This window comes from Tetrao urogallus (genome assembly GCF_951394365.1).
Source record: "Tetrao urogallus genome assembly, chromosome: 5".
NCBI lineage: Eukaryota > Metazoa > Chordata > Aves > Galliformes > Phasianidae > Tetrao > Tetrao urogallus.
Window position 1 is genome coordinate 60,091,213 of NC_136818.1, and position 24,838 is coordinate 60,116,050.

Sequence of the window (24,838 nt, forward strand, 5' to 3'; positions counted from 1 at the left end):
TCTCTACAAGATCCATGTGCTTGTAAAATATGGGGAATTCTGTAGTTTTACTAGATTTCCAAAGACTGATTGTGAAGTGTCTTGAAACAAGTTGCTACTTGAATTCTATTCTTCGCTGACTTTTTGCTGCTCCAGCTTGTTCCAAAGATTTCTAAGTCCATTAAGCCACATCTACAGGCCTGTCAGCCTGCCTGTATTATGATGTGTTCTTCAACAATGAAATGGGGATATTTTTCTTCTTTTCTTTCCTGGTGGCAGTCCTTACCTTTTTGAATAAAACTAACAATTCTAGGATCTGCTTTAATAATTTTTATTTTACTCCTTGCCTCTGAAAGCAGATATTGAGCTATTGCTGAGTGTAGGAAGAAATGAATGTTTCTGAAGTAGCATAACTTAGGTTAAAGCTCCCTTCTGTCTCCAGGCTGTGTGAGTTCCAAGTGAAAATTATGTTGGTTTTTTTTTTTCTTGCAAAAATATGTGGCTTTCTTTCTAAATGTAAAAAAAAAAAAAAAAAAAAAAAAAAAAAAAATTGCGTGGCTCACAGACTTGGATAATGTTCTGCAGATGCAGGTGAGGGGAATCTTGTCCAAGATTCGCTACCAAAGTAATAAATGCTGAGTGCTGAGTATGAATCAACGTGAAAAGTGTAAAATGGGGATTAGGATTAATCTGTGTCATAAAAGGAAGAAAGGAATTGCAGATCTTTGATCATGTTCTGAATCAATGTATCTGTTTTATATTTCAGTGGGGAAGTAAGTTGTGGTTCAGTCTCAGTAAAGACAGGATAATTTTAGTCGGGCTTTGGTTCCCCCCCAAGTGCCATGTACAACTTACTTTTTGCCTTATTTAAAAGTGTCATTTTCACTTTCCTGCAAGTGCTAGAAGGCTTTAGAAGGACCTTGATTTGCTTTTAAAGAAATGTGATTGTGAAGAGGTTTGTAGATTTCAAACAGGAATTTTGCCTACCAGGCTGTCTTTTGCCTCTGTGGTTGAAGGTCTGAGACAAAAAAGATGAAAGGACTAGCTAGAAACAAACTCAGGGTTTAAATGGGAAGCTACTAATGATAAATTCCTTGGTATTATAGTTGAGAGAAACTGGTTTGTGTTCCTAGAGAAAGCTGGGATGGGAGGACAGCCTGTAATGTATTAGCACTGCACTGAGTGGGATGCTTTAGAGTTAACCGACACGTTTAATGTCAGTCATCAACTATAATCCAAATTGTTCTGTGCTGATGCAGATGCTCTTCAGAAAATCCAATACGGTGTTGGATTGGATAGGGTCTTGTGGAGAGCACAGACTGGTTGAACTGCCTCCTGAAGCAATACTTAGTGTGGAAGAACATGCAGGTTCTCTATGGATCAGAGTGTTAATTAAGGGGAATTCAGAGAATTGAGAGTTGGTTACTTTTTTCATTTATGAAGCTAACACTTTAAATGTAGCTCCAGGCAATTGCAAATCAATTATAGCTCAAAATCTTATTACAGTTTTAATGTATTTGTTGTCCTGTAGTTGCAAAGACGAATCATCCCACTTTGCTTGAGGTCAAAAGTTTGATGAAGATCATTCAGCCTTCCTGCTTAAATGGAGCTAACTGGAACTAATTACTAGTCAGTTGGACTGAAAAGTAATCGATGCTTACACACAATATTTGTTACCTCTTACAGGCAATTTCATTCCTAACGCCACTGGCAGTCATTTTTGTCGTGAAAATAATCCGGCGGACAGACAAGACTGAGATTAAAGAGGCTTTCTTAGGTAACGTATGTCATATTTCAAGATGGAAGTTATGTGATGTTCCTCAGAGATCAATTCCAGTTGTAGTTTGAGTCACGAAGAAAGCCTGTCTCCATTGCAGTCCATTACAGTAGGTTTCAATGCAGCTATAGCTGCAAGCCTCGTTGCAATCTTTGATTTTTTTTGTATGCTTCTAAATGTATGGATTCTGTGCCTTTCTTACAAAGCCTGGCTAGCAAAGACCAGAATTTTATCAGCTTGTTCTTTCTCCAGTGCTCTAGCACAAGTGTGAGAAGATCCTACTTTTGATTTGGTTTCCAACAGTCATTTGTAGTAAATTCTGAAATGACTTATAGTGATGTTTTACCGTCAAGTCTATTGAGCTGAAGTAAGCTTGAATAACAAATCATGTATGGTAACAGTGCTGAGTTTCACTTTCTGTGGTGTGTGAAGAAAAGGAGCTTTGGATTAATTTCTTCATCATTTTTTCTCACTTTTTTAGAAGAGGCTTTTGTTTGTTGTTTTTTTTTTTCCTTCTGTTGTTGTCTTCTGTTATGATTCCCTCTATAGAACCCCTGAGAAATCTCTGTTCTCAGGTCCATGTTCTCTGCTATTCTCACTTTAAGGAAGCACCAACCTTGATGGTTCTGCAAGGTATCCCTGTTCAACGAGTGCCGTAGATGTAGAGCTCCTTGTGGCTTAATTATGCTCAAGTATACTGAACATTGATTTGATTCAGTGTTTTCATTCAGCAGATTTGATGCATCTGGTGATGTAAGGCTGATAGGAAGATTCTTTAATTGATAGCCTTGCTGATTTGTGCTGAGATCTAGCATGTAACATTCATAATGAATGAACAAGAAATCCCTCAAAAGGTGAATTTCTTTAGGAATGAATGGTTAAAAGGATGTGAAAATGCTTTGCTCATCACGTAGGTTAGTATAAGAAAGATAATCCAATGCACTGAGGCTAAGCAGCAGTTAGCTTCCTGCTATAGGTGCCATTAATCCTTTCTCTTGAAGTGCCTTCTTGACACAGTTGTGCACCTTATGGGTGGGCAGTATGAATTTTTCCTGAAGTAAATAAAGTGAGGGTAGATGTAATTTTTTTTTTTTTTTTTTTACCAGCTTCACACAGACATCTGATGATTAGATTGCCATTGTAAACGATATGCAACAATGGAAGAAGTCTGGTTCATTCAGACATGTCATAAACAGTGGCTTAATGAAAAGACATGAAAACATGTCTTGGAAAGCAGGTGTCTGTGCATTTACCCATTTTTAAAATAGAGGATGTGCTGTGACAAAGCTGTTCATTTGCATTTGACTTTTTGGAATTTTGTGTGTTTCTCAAGATACGTGATCACTATAAATAACCAAGAGAAAACCAATTAAGAGGAAAAGGAGCATGGGCCTAAGTAGTCACTGTGAACATAGGTGCTGCAAGTGGAAGACTGTTTAGAACAATATCATTGTCTCTAGAATTTACTTTTTTTTTTTTTTTTTTTTTTTTTTTTTTTTGCTTGCAGCTACTGTTAAAATCTGAAAGTCTGAGAACTCTTATTTTATCTTGACGGAGGTCCTCTTTTTTTTTTTTTCTTTTCTTCTTTTTTACCTAAAGAAAGATCCTACAACACACATCTTTATAATCTATAATATCCTCAGGCAACAATTTTATGGAGGTAGGATGAATGCTGCTGAAGTGCAGCATCTGGGGCAGCAGTCCAATGGGAAAATAGCTCGTGCAGCTGTCATGGTCAAAAGCTCTATTACTGCAACTGTTCTGGAAATCAAAGAATTGCCTGATTTATTTACTTATACTTTATTCTGATGAGGAATAAAATTCAGCGATGCGTGTCCTTTAACAGGGAGCTACATTGAGGACTGCAACATTGGGTTAGTTTTATACTAAAAGAGAGTGGATCTAAATGCCACTGAATTCAAGGCTGTAATATCTGCAGGCTTTAGATGAGGTTATTTGGAAAGTCTTGGGACTTGGCATGTGAGTACAAATAATATCATCCAGTCATACCTAGGATGAGAGCTCCTGTTTATTATTCCTGTTTTATTAGGAAAGTTGGTAAATCCTAGGAGGGAAAATGTTGAGATTTTTAGTCAAAACATCCACGTCCTTCTGAAAGAAAAATAAAAGATTATTCAGTTCTAATTTTAGCCAAAAGGGTGTTTTTTAACTTTAAAATAGACTGTTTCATTGGGTCATAGATATGCATATAGCCATGTGTTTTTATTTATGTATACATAACTTTAGAAGAGGTATATACAGGAATACTTTACCAAAAGAGAGTAATAATTTTAATTTGGTAAATTACAGAAGTGATAAACACAGGATTCTCTAATTATTGTTACTAATTGATGGTTTGTGTCTGTGCAGATGACATGATAGGAAAATCAGGTTTTGAAGAATAAAAGCAGAACAAAGAAAGTGATTCTTTGGGGTCTACCCTAAGTATGGGTAGTTCAGAAAAAATACAGTTGGCTTCAGAGCTCATTCAGTTTTCAGTTCACTGATGGTTTTGGTCTGTAAATCAAATGCTGTAATGCTACAGTATATAGCTTGGTATTTATGTTGCTATTGTTCTGTTGTGTTTTGTTTTTTTTTCATTCTGTTTTGTAGCTGTTTCCTTGGCTCTAGCTCTGAATGGAGTCTGCACAAATACTATTAAATTAATAGTGGGAAGGTAAGTCTTGTCATATTATAAATGATGGCTTTAACTTTTAAAGAAACTAAGAAAGAGTTGTCAGGTACAATACATCTTAATAAAAATATAACTGCTGCTCCAAAGCATATTGAGTTAGCAGGGGCCTGTGGAAAACTGTCCTTGCCCTGGTACAGGTATTGTATAACTTTATTATGTGACATCCAACTGTGATGGGAATGTGTACCCTTGTGTTGTGTTATTTGTTTGATCAGTTGGTGGATCCAGACAAATGAGGAGTCTGAAAGGAGAGATGTGAGCATACACCAGTTCATTATGTTGGTAACACAGAAGGGTCACAGTATGTGGGAGTTTAGATGCTAGTGCCACTAGTCTGCTGGAACAGAAATCAATTGAGCCTTGATATAACCCACTGCCTGCATTTTATATGAAGTATTCCGCTCAGTGTGGTAACAGCAGAACTTAGAGCTGAGCAGTGAGCACATTCCTTGGTAGGCCGTTCTTGAAGTGTAAATTTGAATGAAGGAATCAAAAAAAACTGTAGCAAGCAAATTTTCAGGAAAATAATTTTCAAGTAGTTTTTGGCTCTTTATCAAAAATTCTCCTGAAAGGCATATAACTGACTTGAATTTGTACATCGTTTAACTGATTAGCTTCAGCTGTGTTGCAGCATTAAGTATTTGTGCTTGATGCCTGATGGACCCTCTCTGCTACAGAGCTGATGCCCTGACAATAACAGTACTCGGCAGTTTTATTTTAAGGAGTGCTTTTGCAATATAATTAAGAATGTCTGCAACATCTTCTTCAGGCAGACGTGAGCTCATTTTGCCTGCACCTCAAGGCAGCTAGCTGCTTTATCAGCTTGTCTGTGAATGTGGTCATTCACCTTGCTTCCTGCAAGGTTTATTAGCTCAGTCACTGTGATACCAGCCAAACCTACGTGCTACTACTCAGCTTAGAGCAGGGCAAAAGAATCTTGGTTTGTTCAGTGTATACACAGAGGCAGCATGGAGGCTGGCAATAGGAATTTTTATTGTTCTGGTGACGGTTTCATAACCTAAGCTGTCCTGTTCTCAACCAAGCCTCAGCGTGACCTGTGCGACTTTCTGGGGTTTCTACACTACTTTTCTCTGTCCCTGGAAGTGTTATGCATGACTGATTGCTGTAGGGAGGTGTAGCCTTACATGCTCATTTTCAGAGCTGAGATCCTGCATGCTCTTTCAAATGAAACATGCCGTGGGGAGAGACAGGCTACAACTTCTGCGCTGGAGGACTCCCTGAGGGAGCCTGCCTGCAAAAAATTTGCCTTAAATTGATTATTTCAGAAAAACGAAACATTTCTGGTTCTGTGTTAAAAGCAGGAAGAAACCTACTGAATGTGAAATAGGCAGTGAATGTAATAATCGCTTTGAGGTTTATGTGTTACTACAGCATTTATATTTTTAATATCCATGGTGTTTTTTGTAGACCGCGTCCCGATTTCTTTTACCGCTGCTTTCCAGATGGAGTAATGAACTCTGAAATGCACTGCACAGGTGATCCAGATCTGGTGTCTGAAGGCAGGAAAAGCTTTCCAAGTATCCACTCTTCCTGTAAGTTCATTCAGATGCAGCGTTTCTTTTGTGAAAAGCTGTACTGTGTCTATGTTTTGGAATGACTCTTTATTTGTTAGATGGTGAGCTTGATTTTTGCTAGAGGGGTGCTTCTGTCTTCAGTCACCACTGCCACAAATTTCCCTCTCCTTATCTTGAGAACCACTTGAGAGCCGTAGCAGGACTATCAGTAAAGTGAAATATTATACAGGGTTAAAGAAAACAGTGCTGTTCTAAGGGATACCTGTTTCTTAATGCAGGCCTCTGTGCATCCAGTGCTTGTATAGAATATACTGTTATATTCCACTGAGATATGAAATGTGGCAGAGTGTGTTTGACCAAAGTAGTTTTGACAAGTATGAGTTAATATCTTGCAAGTACTAGATCTACTAAATCTTTTTCTTTCTTCTCTATTTTTATAATATTCTATTACTAAAATGCTTTTCTTCATGGGAAGTTAAATGCTTGGAGGTGAAAGGGATAGGAAGGAATACAGAGACAGTGTGGTGCATCATTGTGGTACTGTTCATTGTAATGAACTGGGTATGAGATGGGTTCAAGAAGTCTCCACAGTTTTAGAAGTTATCATAATTTGCTGGTAGAAGAATGAATTCCTGTATTCTTAGTCTTTTGACAATATCCACGTTATCCACATGGGATATTATGGAATGATCAGCTGCTCCTAGCTAGTGCTGTGAACTGGAAGACATGTAGGTGACTTTGTGAAAACTCAGATCTGATTAAATTAGTTATATTAACTCAGATGTTACAGAGGTTCCTTCCTCTGTCTTGCAGACCTGACTTCTACTGTGTTTGATGTCAGAAGGTCTCATAAAACTTCTTATGATGTGTAAAATAACTTTATTACTGCAAGGTTGGTTTATTGTGTGTGATTTTTCCTTTTTTTTGGCCGACACTGTTTGTTTCTTGCACTGTTAAGTTTCTGACAACAGCCAGTTAAGTAGCACCAATGCAAATCTTTGGAATTTATCTTCCTGATCTTCTTTCGAACTCATAACTTCAAGTTGTGTAACTGAACAGAGTTACATAACAAGTCACTTAATGAGATGAATGAAATTCTGGGCTGATCTTGTTTCCTTTTTCTTGTTTGAGTTCCTGAACAGTTAAGAGAGTACTAGATGTTTGTGGCAAGCTTATAAGCTTTATAGTCTTAAGTGGTAAACCAACCCAGCTGTGTCAAATTTTGTTTATTAGTTTTGATTCACATTAGAGAGACAGTAACAGATTATATCCTATGCCACTTAGAACAAAAGGTACTTACTGCTATCTTTAGACTGTCTTCAGATGCTGACTGTCATGTTTAATTGCAATTCTCTTGGTTCACTGTGTAACAACAAAAGCTTAAAATAATTAGAATTACACGCTGATGTACCTAGAATCTGCAGGTTACCCCACAATAAACAGCAAATGTTATAATTGCTCACTTTATTGCAGTGTAGCAGTTTACTCCTTAGGGCTGCAAAGTTTAATCTAGGGAGATGCGTTTGGGTGTGCTCAGTCTGGAAACAGCCTGTGTGTGTGTGTGTAGTGCTCTGGGTTGTTCTGACCCATGTCAGAGTTCTCTTATCAAGGCTGCTTGTCACCTTGCATGGTGTGTTGTCTCCATGCCAGTGGGGCAGCTCACAGAACGCACTGTGAGGTTTTATTTGTAACTGCCATTGGTTTTTATCAGCACTGAGTTATGTTGCTGCAGCTCACAGAAAATTCAATAGGAGTAGAATGATGGCCCAGTGGACTTAGATTAAAAAAAAAAAAAAAAAAAAAAAAAAAAATTTGAGTGGCTTTCCCCTTCCCTGACTAGAACAATATTAGCATGTGGCTGAGTTGGCTTTATTTCCTGCCACAAAGCCTTTTGTTGTCATGTGATGAGAATGAGGAGATATTATATATGCAGTAGCTTTTATCTGTTCGTAAGTGTATGTGAAATTAAGGCAATTCTGAAGTTGCTTGAAGTACTTAAATATTATAACGTCAGGCTCCAAATAGTTAAGTCTGATAAGATTATGTATTTTGAATCCACACGTATTTTATTCTCCTAATGGAGAAGGAAGCAATTGCAAATTGATATGCATGGGATGCCATCCCTTTTGCCTTCTGTGAAGCAAAATTATTTAGATGGAGGTTTTTTTCATTAGTATTTTATCAAGAATAATTTATACTTGTGGTAGTATTTATTTTCTTGATAGACATGACTGTGGGAAACACATTTCACTGCCTTCCTGGATGTGTGAAGCAATGAGGATGTTCAGGATATTGTCACCTCTGTTCAGCATTTGTTTCTGTAATTCTGCATTTTCAGTCTTTGGCTTTGTGTAATATGTAAACTACATTTCCCTCGTCTTTGTAAAAAGTAAAATAAAATAGAAATTATTCCCTCATTAGCTTTAAAAATTTACCCTTCCTGCCTTCTTAACATGCTCTTAACTGCAGGTTTTCCTTCTATAAGTTCAGTACAAGACTACTTTTTTCCCCTTTGCTACTTTTGCCCTTCCTACAGCATGAGATCACTACAAGATAAAGTGAAGGAGTTCCATTCTTCAGATTTCAATTGTACTCTGTTTGGTGTGGAATTTGTGAAGTGACAGCAAAAATGATTTTGGTTACTGTTTTTTGATTTGGTTACTGTTGTTTTTTGTTTTTTTTTTCACAGCTGAAGAAATTTTAATGGGGAGAATGAGGGTTGATGTTGAACTCCAGTACCTCTTCTGGAATTACATTTAAAAGTAGCCAGCTGTGGGTTGGTATTTTCTACTTAACTGGAACATGGGAAGAAAGTAAATCACAAGTGAAAGCTTCCAGACTGCCTGTGTAGAAAGATTAGAAGCTTTAGTAGAGAGCCGTTTTCATCCTGAAACTCATTTTTCTTGCACTGCTCCTTGGACAGGCTGTCAATCAAAGGCTTTGTTATATCAGGATGTCAGCCATGCAAAATGTGGCCTTTAACAAGAAAGTCCGTGTTGCTGTGACTGTTGTATGATAGAAATGCACTACTGGGATGTGTAACAGTAGTGGCAGTGCTGGCACCCCAGATGGCCAGACCTGACCTTGTGTAGTCAAAAGTAATGTTGTGAACTACCTGTATCCCACTTGTGCCCTGAAGGAGAGTTCAGTTTCCTCGTTAGAGCACAGTTAATCTTTTTATATTTTTTTGGTGTTTTTTTAAATTGTTTTTTTCACTTAAATTCCCTTGTCTGTCATCTCCCTGTACCAAGCAGGTTGTATAAAACGAATTTAAAAAGTGTGGAGCACAGACTGTTTTGTAAAGTAAGAGACTTCCAGACAGATGTGAACTGCATCTTTGCCTGAAATGAAAGAGGTATTTGAAATAGGAAAAGAGGTTTTAAGCCCTTTGTGTTCATACTCCATTAAGTGAAGAAGCAAAAAATGCAAGCTGAGATTGGAAAATTTTACAAGTTTTTTTTTTTTTTTTTTTTTTTTTTTTTTTTTTTTTTTTTTTTTTTTTTTTTTTTTTACAGCAATTTTACAAATGAGCTGCAGATCTGTAGCTGATATGCCATGGTTATGACAGGAGTGATGGTTGTAATGTAGAGGCAGATGAGAAGAAGACTGACTGCTCAGGTAGCTGTGATGTTGTTGTCTTACCAATCAGGTGCCTGTAAGATGGGGAGAACTGAAGGAGCAAAATTCTTTTTTCACTTTATGGTTCTGATGATATCACAAATATAAGCTGGTCCTGTCAAATATTGTGGGTTATGTGTTGTTTTTATTTTGTATATTTTTTCCTACTTTAAATGAGAGAGCTCAATTAAGCTGTTGATCCCTTGCTATGCAACAAACAAAAACAAATAAAAAATTCTTTGCGAGCTTGTACACAGGTGGCTTTTGAGAATATTTCCTGCCATCTATGTCTTTCTGGAAGGTTTGACCAGGGAGTCCTGCACCCTGACATCTTACAGAATTAAATCTGGAAACATACTTTGTCTTTCAGGTATATGCATAGATTCACAGATAATGAAGATAGTAAAACCTTCTTGTATCATTTGTGCTGTGTCAGTTCATTGCCACATGCAGATATTCATGACAAATTTAAAAAACATGAACGTTTTGCTATATTAATTTTAAACATTTTATATTGTAGCATTTTCCTACAGCTGAAAATTACCTTTATTGGCATGCGGTTTGTGAGCTTCCTGTAGGATAAATACTTCCCTCTGGTCTAATCTTGAGCCACCTAATTGAATATCTCTTTTCTGATCTTGGTACCTCATTTCTAATTGCTCTGAATTCATCATGCTAGTATGATTTTCCTCTATTAAGCTTTGGTTGAATATTATGGACTGCTGCATGCTCCAGTAATTTTCTGCATAGTTTTGAGGTTTTTTTCCTTGTTGTAGTAACTTCCCTTTCTCATCAAGAATGCTAATAAGAGATCCAGAAAATATTTTTGGGCTACTGCACTGTGAAGCTTTCCAGGTATCAAAACCATTGGGAAACATCTGATCACTTCTAAAAATCATCTTTGACCAAAACAGATTTCAGTGTAAGAACATGTGCTTATCTAGGCTAGGTACGTGTGGACTGTTTGTACACTGACTGATAATTGATTTTAAAGTACTATTTTCCAGTAACTAGATTTCTTCAGGTAGAGAAGTTGAGTGTTGTGTGTACGATGAAAGTGGAGAGTTGCAAGTTGAGGGATACTGTAAAAGAATGAAAAACAATTATCACAAAAAGTTTTAGAAGCACAAATTCATAGAAATCCACATCTTTTTCCAATTACTGCCTGCAATTAACTCCCTTAAGCTGCCATCTGTGAAGATTTTGATTCAAAATTACGAATCCAGATCATCTCCTCAAATTGGTGGTACCAAGTTTTGCACTCAGCTCTGAATCAGAACGAGGAAGACCTGCCACATGGCATTTTAGTTGCATCTTTGACCCAGAATTTGTCACTGAAATGAAGATATGCCACCAATGCCAAGTACAAATGTGCTGCAAATATGTATTATGGGTCTTGTGTGCCTATGGCTGTGAATGATGTGGACTGGGATGGCGGAGGGTTGAGAGAAACAGCACAGTGAGATCAGTGTGGGACTCTTACTGTTATAACCTGAGTTCTCTTTTATGTGTTGAGTCTTTATTGGGTACTCATAAGAAGATACTTTTCTGGGAGTATTAAACTGCTAAATGTATGTCAACTTTGTGTCTCTTTCAGCCCACAGCTTACAAATACCTCACAGTCTCCATAGACAGGAAGGAAAATAATCAACAAATGGTCAATTTCTATGTTTTGGTTTTATCCATTTTCTATTAGAAATTCTTCTTTGATAAGTACTGTTTCTTTCAAACTGTGTGGTTTTTTAGCAACTTGCACTTTCCTTACAAAAATGGCCTATGTGGTGATATGCCACTGTTTAGGTAATTAACATTTTCCATGGCCAGATTTGCAAGAGTTTCACATTTCAAATTGTAACATTGCGGGGAATTGATTTTTAATTTCCCTATTCAGGGTGAGCCTTTTCAGGTATAAACTCATCACAGATTAAGGTAAAATGTCCTTTTGCAGTATAGAGGGTAATTTCAGTTTTTTTGCAGTATAGAGGGTAACTGATCAGAATCAGTGCCAGAACTGAATTAGCTGGGGAATTCTGTTCTATTAATATTTGTCTTGCTACATCAAATAAATGATCAGCAAACAAAGTTAATGGGAGCAGTAATCTAAGAATTAAAGTCTTGATACCTACCTTACACTTTAGTACAGCTACTGCCTTTAAGAAAACTTTGCAAGTGGAGCATGTAACACGATGTAGATTCTATTTATATTAAAAATAGGATATGTACACGATAAGAGTATTGAATGTGATGTCAGCCATGCTTATTTGGTGGGAGAAAGAGCAGTGTCTCTAGAAAAGAAACAATAATAGAGGAAAAAAAAAAAAGGATCATTATTTTCTGCTGGCCTAATAAATGAGATTATATCCTTGGACCATTTCTGAATAGTAATTTTCTACTTTAAGTAGCCAGATTCTATTATGAATGACTGCAGCAATTGCTCAGCCTAGTAACAAGCTTTAAAAAAAAAAAAAAAAAAAAAAAAAATTATTCTGCAGAGATATTCCAGTCCTATCTGTGACCAAGGAGAGAAAAGGAGTCCCAGCTGCCTTTTCTCATTGCATTTCCATGTCTTCCTTCAGAAGGAATATCAGCCCCCACATCCTATTAGGAGTATGTATGCCTTTCCTTCCAACTCTGACACATTTCCTAGAAACAGAGTTCCTATTAAATTTCACAAGCTATCAAGACTGTATGTTGAATTACTCAGATGCCGACTTATTGAGCAGCTCTAATGTATATTATTGTATTAATCAAGGTTGCTATTTAGCTGCCATTTTCTTTGTGCACAGATATAGCCATGTAGCTATGCTGTTGTTAATACCACTTATTTGCCTGAGGCTATACCAAATCTTAAGGTGAAAGGGAACGTCCTTATCTTTCCATTAATTTCTCTGAAAACGGTAGGCTTGCTTTCAAGCTGCATGAGGGATCTTTGCTTCTCAGCAGCACGCAGCCTTTTTTGTTAAGATGGCTGAAAAACCTGAGGTGTTACATCTCTCTGCTATCCAGCAACATTCACCAACCTTCTGGAAGAAAACCTGCAAGTAGTGTAATTCTTCACAGAAGTAGCATGTGATTTAGCATTATCAAAGCCTACACGAGACATCAGAAAATTGTAACTAAATTGTACCAGATTTCTTGGTCTCAGGACTGTGATTTAATGATTTGCAGTCCACTCTAATTCGTGATTCACATAGGAAACCAAAAGATTTTAGGAGGCTTTTGTTTTGTTTTTCCTAATCTCTAGTTCACGTAATGCAGGGAATTTAGGAATAGACTGAGGCTTCAAAGGAGAGTGAGGGAAGAAAAGGGTTATCATCTTGCATCCTAGGTCATTAATGAGGAGTAGAATGAATGGCTCTTAAGAGCTGACATGGTTCTTCTTCAAGAGCTGGAGAAGCAAAGTGAAAGAAATGAGCTGGAAGTAAGAGTCTCTGAATTTGACTTGGATAAATATGTTTTTGCAGCAGCTGTTGCTGTTTCTTGGTTATTATAGCTGTTTTTTCCTTCTTGGTCATTACAGCTGAATTTTCTTTCATCAGTGTAGAGGAAAAGCTTTCAGACTAATTCTCTCCATTCTTTTGCCTAACCTTAAGCTTTCAGTAAGGTTGAGGTACATGCTTGATTTCATAGCCTGAAGAAAAGGTTACGGTGTTGTAGACTTCTGCTGTGCACAAAGCTGAGACCATTGTTCTTCTGACTGACCTGTTCAGCAAAAATGACTCTGAGTTACTCTAAGGATCTGAATATCAGTTTTAGCCTGTGAACTGTGATGACAGCTCTTCTGTGGAGCAAAACGGGTCAGAAAGCTCAAGAAAATAAATGTATCAACTCAGACCTGAAGACAGAGGAGGCTGGTGCATAGGGTTCTGTGATTTATTTTGTCCAGGAATAACTGTATGACACTCTTAATTTTGGATAGGGTAAATTTATAAATCTTTAGAGACTCCAGGTAAGACTCCAGGTTTCTGTGTCACCATTTTCACTCTGATCAGGCATGTGCTGTTACGACAGTCCCCTCTTGCAGCACATTGCATTATGTTGTTGGAGACCATGCTAAGACTAAACAAAAAAATAATAATAAATAGAACCTTCAAAATTGAATTAAAATGCTGAAATGGGAGGCACCTTTATGTAGAGGTGTCTGCCTGATTTATCAATTTATAGGAAACTCAGTAATAAAGATATTTGATCGTGTAAATGTATCTGTTGAAAACAAGGAAATATTAAAAATCTCTTGAGATAAATACTGTGTGATAGATGGCATGAAATCAAGACTGTAATTTATGCCAGAATGAGAGAAGTGCAGAGCATCTACAGAAAGTCCCATTTGGGTTTTGCTATTACTGTCAGTTCTACACAGAAAGAAACCAGCTATTACAGATAAGTGAGCAGATAGGTAATATTTTTTTTCCTCCCTTTGGCAGAGAACTGAGCAAATAATGAAGTCACTACTTTATCTAACAAACCCGACACATAAAATATTGATGCTAAATATTTTCAAAGTGAACACTGCTTTGTAGCAGTCAACTGATTTCCTGTATTTTTTCTGGTGATTTTTCTCTTGAGACTTTTAGTTCTCACTTGTTTTCCATCTAAACTGTGATTTTACAATTTTCTGCATTCTGTTTGAGCAGAAACTTTTGGAAAATGATTGCGTTGGAAGTTCCATATCATGTTGGAAAACCATTCAAGTTGAACATAGAAATAAAATTGCCAATGAGAAATAGCAAAGGAGCTCTTTTTAAAGAGGGGAGAGGGAAAAATCCATGGGTGGTTCTACAGAGAGAGTTAAGTAAGGAAATCAGGATGGTTCAGATAGTTTTTGATAGCAAAGCAAATTCTACAGACTCAGGTCTCTGTGTGTAATTTAAATTGGTGAAAGGTGCTCAGTGATGCAGTAAGTCCTCTGTCATATTATTAGTTATTTTATTCTGCATTTTATTAACCTGGCTTCTCTGTCTTGCCTGCTCTGGCTGTCTTCCTCTGTGACTTCCTTGAAATTAGTAAGTTTGTGTGAATGAACGCAGCAAGATCCTGTATTGAATAATGGAAGTATCACATGCTGCAAATAAGAAAAAAGTCTAAAAGTAGGAGTTCAAACATACTTATATTATAAATATCTCTTGGAGTAGGAGACTTCTTGGTGTAAACCTGCCATCTTAGATGTGGAAAATCGTAGCTGTTTAAAAAAGAAAAGAAAAAAAGCACTTTTGATGTTGACTGGCAGATTGTTTAATATTTCATTTCTCCTTTATCTCTAAAATTATCTGTTCTGCTGAATGCGTTCATGTATGTTTGTGTTGTATTTGTGGTGTGTCTTGCTGTGTCACTAAAAAAAGCCCCAAACAACCCCAAAATAGGAGGAGGCAGAGGCTGGAAAGTATTATGTCTTTTAGATGAACAGTGGACAGCCACTTTCTCTTCCCCTTTCTCAATAAGTAACTGAAATTAGTCAGTTTTAGAAAATAAAATATTTTTACATTTTTAAAAGACATTCGTTTGAAAAAAAAATAAAAATGGTTGGTTTGATTCAGAGTGAAGGAGTTATTGAATTTCAATAGAATTGTTTGCTGTGCTGTGATAATTTGTATCAAATATTACTGCAGTACATGTAATTATAGTTGGGTATTTAAATTTCAACTGTTAATTATCCTTAGCTAGCAATTTCATGGAGGATAATCATATTTCCTTCAGTTGAGAGTGAACATTTTAAGTAACAGATGAGCTACAAGCCACAGGTTTTGGCAGTAATTGCTGCTACTCCCTATTTTCAAGATAAATCTCTTAATTAACAACTGTACAGCAGTGCCTCTTTGAAATATTTCATCCTCTTATATAAGTATCTTGAGAAGTAAGGAATAAATGTCTTAGGCAAGAAAAAAAAAAGGTCCCCTGTGGGGTTTATTGGCTTCTTAATTCAAACTGTAAGTATACTTGGGAATGTTTGTGTTTCAGGTTTTTACCTCTTTGACATATTTACTTCTCAGCACTCAAAGGCTGTTTGAATTCATGAGGGGCTTAAGAGACAAACTCTGTAAAGCTTAGTTCTCCAACACTACTAATAAATCAAATCCTGCTATTCTGAGATTCAGATTATGTACATCTCCAAAAGTCTCCAAAAGACTTATTTTTCTTGAATTAAAAATACAAACAGGCAACAGATTTTACAGCACACTCCTTGATGCTCTTTGCCATATTGTGTTGTGTGTTTGGTGGAAACACTCCAAACCTCTGCTGTAAAGCTTTTCTGTCCGCTAAAATACTCTTCAAATTGTGTTTTGACTGTATTTCACATGCTGATCCATATGTCCAAGAGAGATTGATGCAACTACCTGGCATGATAAATGTGATAGCAAGCAGTTGAGCAGTATGTCATCCATTTACAATGACAATACTGAAGATTTATGTATGACAGAATGGGTGGTAAGAAGTTACCCCATTCAGTGTGTGGCTTGGTATGTTCCCCTTTGAAAGAATGTTGAGCTGTAAAGAAAAACTTGTCCTTGACAGGACTTACTTATACTTAGTTGCCTCATAAATCCCACAGTGACAATAATTTGTACTAGAATTAAATAGCTGGTGATCTAGAGCTTGTGTTTAGATGCTGTATTTATGCTAACAAAGAGCAGAAAAAGAAAATTATCCTCTGGCTATCATAAATGTCAAGGTAGTAGGCATTTAATTAGAGCTGACCTGTTTGAACTACTCTACAAATCTTGTCTCAGTTTTAATATTTTTTTTTCTGGAAGAAATTAGAGGCATATTTTCTTTATTTCATAAAGGGATGCAGGTCTGATCTAACAAAATTCAGTCAATCCATGGTTTTCCTTATGCCTGTAAGGAGATAAATGCATTATCCACAGACCACACTAGAGCAGTGCCGTTCCCCAAATGCCATTCTGTCCTGGATTTAAATCCAATATCAATTCATTAGTTGGATTTAATTTCACCAAGTGTGACTGAAAAACATGGAGATCTCAGTGATGAGTAAAGAGTAAAAACCACACCTTGCAGAGATGTATTTTAGTCTGGCACAACTGTATGAAGAGGGCTGAATTCATCAGGTGATCTGTTGTAGTGTTGGATGCTAAGGCTGCTGTGCTTAGTGCCTGAGTGCTGTCCTCTTTATATTCAAAGTAATTCCAGAATCTGAGACGTTTTGGGCTTTGTCTTTACTGTGTTCTCAGAGAAAGGGAATTTGTTCAAGGTTTCTGTCATCAGAATTGGCAAAGGAATCCATGGAACAGGTTCATCTCTAGGACTTTCTGTTAAATACTGTAATTAACAGAGCAATTCAGAAGAACTTCACTTTTTTTTTTTCTAGATGGGACGCATGCCTTGAGACCACTTCAGATATTTCAGATGTAGTGAGATGTCTTGAAAGGTTCCTGTAAATTACATACTAGGCAAAAAAATGCACGAAGAAGTTTCATGGGAATTCCTTGCAGCAGTCCTGCCAAAGCAAGCTAATGATTTATAGTCTGCTTTCTTACCTTTCAGATAATATAATTCTCTCTTTGTTCTAACGTCTCTCTGTTTCCAGTACTTCCTTTTTGTTTTCCAGATCCTTGCATATTTTTGTATTTTGTGATGTGCTTTTCATGTTGCTTCTGCTAAACTGTATTTCTTTGTTGTTGTGGAAAGAAATTAATAAAGTTGAGCCACAGGGAAGGTGATTGACTATCCCACTTGGAAAAACAGATATATATTTTGCCTTGTGATAGTAAGCTCAAAATGTACTCTGGGAATTGTACTCCTATAAAATCCTCTTTGAATTGAATTTCAGCATTAAAATTTATGCAGCCATTTGGTATCATATGTTTTCCTTCAGGAAAGATAAATATTTCAGGCTTTGAACAGTGTGAAACTGAAAACATTCACCAGTTGCCCCAGCTAGAATTGCGGCAGGCTGCTGTGCAATTCCTGTGAAGAATAGTACGTGTTTGAATACGAAAAATATGCAGTAATCATTGCAAGTGTAAGGCATTACAAAGAGATGGATCATTTTCTCTGACAGGCCATTTGTGATGGTTGTTTTGGAGTTTCATAATTTGTTGCCACTGAGATGAGTTGGGGGTATTTTTTTTTTTCTTTCCAGTTTTTAAGCTGTATCATGCAAGGAAGACACATGCTGTGTGTTTAGCAAAGCATCCACTGAAACCTGAGATGCTGAAAGTCCTCAAGTCCTTCATTTTCCAGAAAACACTCACAAAAGCTATTCGTTTTTAATGAATAATTTATTTGGGGGCTTTAGATCAGATTCCTGTTCACGGGTTGTCCCTGTATGCCTTTTAACTTGATAATTGGTTTGCTCCATACAGATGGTTTTTTAAACCCACCTACATCCCCTGAGAGATTAAGATGTCGGAATGGGGTTTGCTGTGCTCCTAGTTGCTGTCATTCCCTTTGCTTCTTCTCCGAACCTTTTTTTCAAAAGAGAGTGACAGAAGCAATCTGAAAAGTTGAGTCTAACAAAGCTCTGTGCATTCCAATAATGATAATGCTGAGATAGAGCTCTTTCTGATATGCTTCAAGCACCATTACTGTGTAGTTTAAAAAATGTGCCTTTGTTCTTTTCTCCTCATTGAGCACTTAATTAAATATTTCTGTCTGGAATTTGTGTTAAGTATATCTTAAGATAATGCTGTTTTAAATTGAATCAAACTGATTTTCTCATTTTCCTTTGTGCCAATGTCTCTAAAGAGGGCTGGCTGGTACTTTATGCAGTTCCTTGCTTTATTTACGTAAACAGAGTATTGGTTTCTTCCAGATCGTAAGAAATTAACATAGTAGGAGTATTAGCATAGATGAGGAACATTGCTGTGCCTCTTTGCCATCTTTCTTGTGCAGAATGATGACTTTTATTACATTAGACAATTTGAAAATACGTATGTAATAGAGTAGGTCATCTGATACGTTTCTGCAGTTTTCCTATGATGCAGTGAAATACTGAGCCCAGCCTGCATGGGGGGAAAAAAAAGGGTTGTCAAGTACGTTCTACTGACTGACCAGTTCTTCAGTGTAAATATCACCTGCAGTCCTAGATTTCTTGAAGAGTAAATTGTTTGTTCAATGATTTTGACTGATCATATCTTCAAAATACAGCCATCAAGCAAGGTAGCCTGCATGGAGTGCGTAGCAGTTGAGTTCTTTCATAGAATCATAGAATAGTTTGGGATGGAAGGGACCTTAAAAATCGTCTAGTTCCAACCCTACTGCCAATCCCATGTAGTGCATTAATCTCAAACAGTGCTGGCATCAAGGTATCAAGCTCCACAGCTGAACTGCATCACAAAAAATACGTATATATATATGAATTTGGCTTTTCTCGATAATTTTCCCATCTGCTAACCCAGAAATGTTGGGATCTTAGCTTGAAACCTGCCAAATTCAGATGCATTTGCTTTAAGTTACATTCACTGACATGGATATCTTCAGAATTAATTCATTTCCCTTATTCTTTCCTATGGAAGTAGAAAAAAGAACTGCCTTTCTTAGATGGTGATTAGCATTAAATTAGTTCCACACTGTACTGTGTGGAAACAGGAGAAATCCTCCCAGATATTTTGAAAACCTAGCAGATAAATGTGAAATGAGGAACCATGGCTTCAGAATGTATTGTTATGTTTATGATAAATAGTCTCACATTCCCAAGTATTTAGCTGATAATTCCACGCTCTTCTCTGCTGATTGCACTATCATTGTGAATATGGGGTCAAGCAGCCCTTTCTGGATGTGCACACTCCAGGGTAAGGAAAATCAGTCTTATAATATTGTAACACAAAGCTGCTTTGCAAGTTATTATTTTCATAGCTACGAGCTAGAGTATTATTTTGGTACCTTTCCAACTTCATTGGGCTTAAGTTCCCTTGCAGGAGTGTGTGTGAGTCTCTTCTTTTCGCCTTCAGTTTAGAGGAACACAACCACGTGTGGCAAAATCTGGCTTTGTGTCTGGGTCAAAAATATATTCTGTGGATGTTCTCTGTTCATTCACAAGCTCATCTTTCTGGAAATACTTAGGTATGTCTAGTTAGGCCTTAAATCCTAACTGTATTACAGTTTGGTTGTGTATTGCCATGCATATACATCTTCCAAGATCAGAGAGTAGTTATTTATAATTCAAGGTGAATAAATGAATAAATAACATCCACAGAGACTTGAGTCCAGAAATCATGAAAATGTGTGTAGCTACTGTGGCTGAGAGTGTTTCTGTGTGCTGCTTCATCTCTTTAAAACATTCATTGCAGCAAACTGTGTGCTTTCAATGTAGATTACTATGGAGAAAAGAACAGTTTCCATTCAGCAGTTCCATCTGCAGCAGATGTTCTTTATGATGCGTGCAATTTTCCTGCTCAGTCTCAGAATAAGTATTTCAGTCTGATTTGGAGTTATATATAAAAGATTACATTGTCCCATACCAAAAGGAACCTCGCCTTAGTAAGAGTGTTACAGTAGAACAAATTCTTAAGGTGCTGATCTCCTCAGTCAGTTTTCTGAGAATCCTACAGTGTTTCATTTTTCATGAGTGATTAACTATCGAGGAAGATCTCAGCTTAAACTCCACTTCAGAAACATATGAAGCAGTTACCTTTAAAGAAGAAAGTTCTGTTTTATGCCTTCTGTTAACTGGGGGCTAAGTTAGGTTGCTGAAAGGCAACGCAGTGCATTTTGATTTCGATGGATGTTGCTGTAATATTCATTGTAGTGCTTTTGCAGGTCAGCTCTACCTTACCTGAATCATGAATATGAAACCTCAGTTTAGAAACTAAAGTTTAGATTGAAGAACTTAAGGCATGAGCACTTGTGAATTTAAGTGCATAAAGAAAAGATTTCTCTGCATTCTTCATTATCTACAATATTGATATGGTCGTGATAAAATTTGGTTTTTCTGTATAGCAGAGGCATTAATGTACAGAGGTACTTCAGTGTTTTTTTTCTGTTTTGATCCCCTGAGAAGCTCCTACACCTTGTAAGACTTTTTTCCAATAGAGTGGAAATCTGAATTAAATGCAGATGCTGTTTTGTTTTTGTTTTGTTTAAAAAACCTGCTGCTCTGAGGATGTGTCTTGAAAATACATTCATTTCAAGAACACCATGATATAAAAATGGCAGAAGGAATAATTTCTTCCTGTTAGATAGATGGTATGAAGGGCAAAGCAAATGTATATTGCATTTGCAGAGGACTGAGCATAAGAATGTAACCCAATCTGCAATAAATCTTAGATTTATTCAATTGCTCAAGCCTCTTATATTTTAAGGTTTGCCTCCCACCGTCCTCTGACAAATACTGAATCAGCACTGGTTGGAAAAGCTGCTAGGAAACAAAGCATTTGGTGTGTTGGTTTGCTGATTAATTAGCATTCTGTCTGTCTCTCTTTATCCAGTCTAAAGAAATGATTTATTTGTGTGTTTGAAGATGAAATGCAAATCTTCAGTAATTGCATTTAAACAGCTGTGTGGTATAAACTTATAAAACCATTGTGCAGTCAGCTAAAATAGTCCGTCCCATAGATTCATCAGCAAAACAGAGTAATTACTTTATCACACTTAGCATTTGGGAACATGAGGACAAGGGCATTTAAAAAGCCTTGGCAGATTAGAAAAAAGGCACGTCTGACCCACACTGAAGGCAGAAACTCAGAATTTTCTATCGTGAATGCAACTTATCTTCTCTCACAGAGCTGGGTAGGTATTAGAAAGGTAAAACATATAGAAGCAGTCAAAAAAAGGATTTTGAATACTTGGATAAATATTAATAATTTTGCTGTCAGTGCTTTATGTGCTTATGCTCCCCCCCCGATGCCCTGGAGGTGTTCAAGGCCAGGGTGGGACCCTGGGCAGTCTGGTCTCGTGTTGGATATGGAGGTTGGTGGCCCTGCATGTGACAAGAGGTTGCAGCTTCATGATCCTTGAGGTCCCTTCCAACCAGGGCCATTCTGTGATTATGCTCTATTTTGGTGTATGATTGTTGTGGACATTCGCTGTATTTTGCAGGGGTACCTGTTCAGCAGCAGCACTGATTTTTCTACAGCTATAAAATATATTAAGTGTCTAAAAACAAACGAACAAAACAAAACAAACCACAACAGCCCACTTGCATTCTGGAAGGTGAACAGAAAAGGAAGGAAGTTGAGCTCAGAAACTTGCTGTGTTCTGTAATTGCTGCCAGTTCAGTGTGTTCTGTATGAATGTGTTAATGGAACTTAAAATATCATTTAAATGTAAGACAATTACATCCTTTTCATTTTCAGCTTTGAGCCTGAACTTTTTACAATAGGTCTCGAATCATGAAAGACGTATTGAAGGTTTAACATGAAAAGGCTTTTGTGACTCACGTTATAAATTCATCTAAATATCTGACTTAATGTATTAAAAAAATCAGAGATTCTTTATACAGCCACTTTCTCCCCCAGAGGAAAAAGGTGAATTGCTAAAGGAAAAAAGAATCAATTGCTATTGGAAATGTGAATGGCTAGAGGTAGCACAGTATTTGCAGATGCATTGGATTATATGAGAGCTCAGTACATATCAGATGGCAGTGGCTCTACATTGCAGTGTTTGCTTCCCTGATTGCTTGCATTGCTGCAGAGATAACGCCACTGCTGTGGAGAGCAGATGTACGTAATGGATCTGCACATCATCTTTGCCCATTCCGTTCATACAGTACTGCTGTGTGGTTTTGTGGCTGTTTTTAATATTAATTTGCACAATGGTTGACTTTTTGTGAAATAAATAAATAAATAAATAATATATTTTCCTAGAGCATAGGCCATGTTCTTTTAAAAGTTATAACTGCATCGTTACTATGATTACATGGAATCATCATTTGTGCTCTGAAACTCCCTCACTTCTTGTAGATGGAGCTTATTGCCATCTCAGCTTGGCTCCTCATCTCCCCCTGTAGAGACCATGGCTTCTCTGCAGTAGAAGGATTCTACTGTCAGATCTGAAAGGATAGTATGCTACAGTGTGTTTATGACAAATTAGTATAATTCTGCATTTTTCTTTCAGTTGCATTTTCAGGCCTTGGCTTTACCACCTTCTACCTAGCTGGAAAGTTGCATTGCTTCACAGAAAATGGCCGGGGGAAGAGCTGGCGGCTCTGTGCAGCAATACTGCCTCTCTACTGTGCCATGATGATTGCTCTGTCACGTATGTGTGATTACAAACACCACTGGCAAGGTGAGCTATGGAGATACTTTTTCATGTATCTACATTATTAGCTTTGCATTTCTGTATTTTTTTGTTTGTTTCACTGAAATCGTGTGAGTTACAATGCACATTATTGCAGACCTCTCTTTCTCTTTGGCTGACACTCCTGAATTTCTACCTTTTGGTTTCAATTAAGTGCAGCGTTACTTGGTCCCACTGAGCTCTTTCCCATCTCATACAGAAGTCCCCATACCAGAGCAAGACATCCTATTACACGCTTTTTTTTTTCCTCTGGTTTTGTGTTTGTGCAGCATCTTGCTCTATCGTAGCAGCTTAATCACAATCCATTAACCTTGACGTGCTCTTGAAGGAATCTCTTAGTTTCCTGCAGGGTTCTTACCTTGTTCCAGGGCTTGGTGCACTCAGATCAGAGAGCACGAAGCTGTTAGGGTTCTTGTGCTCTGTGTGAGACCTTTTTGAATTAGTTTAACACAAATGAATATGAACAGCAGTGTACAGGTTTACTCTCTAGTTCTGGATGTGTGTTTGCATTGTGCACTACATCTTGCCAAGAGTAAGGATTAGGATTTATGTACTGACGTGTGCTCTGAGGCACATTATTATGCTGTATTTTATATATGATGGATGGAAACTACACCCAAGGGGTTGTATCTGAATCCAATTACAGGTGCTCATATTTTTGTTTCTGAAACTCAATCTGGAAACTCAGATAGCTCTTCCCAAGCTAGAATCGTGCTGGCACACAATGCTCTGCAGGTGACCTGTGCCCTTAGCTGGAAGAACTATCTTCTCAAGGGAGAGTCATGTTCACTTTGTAACATGCTATGCCAAAGCTCAGGCCTTGTTTTTCATGCCCAGCAGCGTCATCCAATTGTATTGTATGTGCTGTGGTGTGAGAACGAAGACCATCAATATGATGTCCAAGACGGCATACTGTAGCTGAAAGGTGGAGTAGAGTATATGTACATTACAAAGTCAAGACTGAGAACCTTAATATTATAAGATTTTAGGAAGCCTGTTAAGTTTGGCTAGAAAATGTAGCATTCAGGATTTATTGTTGAAATAGATGAATATTAGAATATTTCATTATGATCCTGAATATACTGACTGCTTTCAAGTCCCCATGATCTCCATTTAGAGATTCTTTTAAGGAAAGATAACTACTGAAATTAAAAGAATATTCTTTTTCCTTTACGGGCAAAGGAAAAAGGTAGAAAGTAAGTCTGGGTTAAACATAGGTCAATCAAACGCTTTATGTTTACAGTGTTCCTTACAGTCTGTCCATTCAGTGGTAACATGACTTTGTTGCTTTTCTTACCTAGATGCTTTTGTTGGAGGGATCATTGGCCTCATTTTTGCTTATATTTGCTACAGACAGCACTACCCTCCTTTGGGTAATACAGCTTGTCATAAATCTTACGTCAGCCTGCTAGATCAGAACTCAATGAAGAAAGAAGAGAGACCTACAGCAGATAATGCTACTGGCCTGCCTCTGGAGGGAATAACTGAAGGTCCAGTATGACTAAGAAATGCAAAATGAACTTTTAGCCTTCTCACATTTTCACTAAGCTGGTCTCTTAACACAGTGTTTCTTACCATACACTTGGTCTGCACCTCTTTTTTTTTTTCGTTTCCTTGTTATAAAGACAAATTGAGTTTTTTTTTTTAATGCCATAGTATCACTATACTTTTAAATTCCGAGTTTCTGTTCATATTGACTGCTGAATTATCTGTTTTCAGTCTACTGCAAACAGATAGATTATTCAGGGGAAACAGGACATTAAAAGACAATCCCACAGGGAGATTGATCAAGAAAGTAATTTTAAAGAAGATGTGCTTGAGGATACTGTAGATCTGGAAACAGATTTTCTTAAGTACGTTGTATCTCCTAGAAAGTTTGATTGTCTTCAGCACTCACTCACTTCAATGGGTGATGAGTACACACAGCACTTTTCATCAGGTGTTCAGTGTCTGTTCTGGCCAGATGTTTCTTTGTGTAATTTAATAAGTTAGGGCATCATCCTTCTGTTTATCTTATTGCCTTCTAACACGATAAACTCC

At 37.2% G+C, this 24,838-nt stretch overlaps 1 protein-coding gene across 2 annotated transcripts in view; it reads left to right on the forward strand.

Moving 5' to 3' along the window:
• PLPP4 (phospholipid phosphatase 4) overlaps positions 1-24,299 on the forward strand; it is a gene marked incomplete at both ends in the record, with an annotated part of 44,288 nt that extends 19,989 nt beyond the window's left edge. Inside the window, 5 exons of one of the 2 annotated variants that reach the window (XM_079535517.1) lie at positions 1,666-1,756; positions 4,370-4,433; positions 5,880-6,004; positions 22,616-22,786; positions 24,100-24,299. In XM_079535517.1, the coding sequence (XP_079391643.1) occupies positions 1,666-1,756; positions 4,370-4,433; positions 5,880-6,004; positions 22,616-22,786; positions 24,100-24,299 (651 nt within the window). The remainder of the gene's footprint in view (positions 1-1,665; positions 1,757-4,369; positions 4,434-5,879; positions 6,005-22,615; positions 22,787-24,099) is intronic. The other variant, XM_079535518.1, reaches the window with a different exon arrangement.
• Between the last annotated feature and the right edge of the window lie 539 nt (positions 24,300-24,838).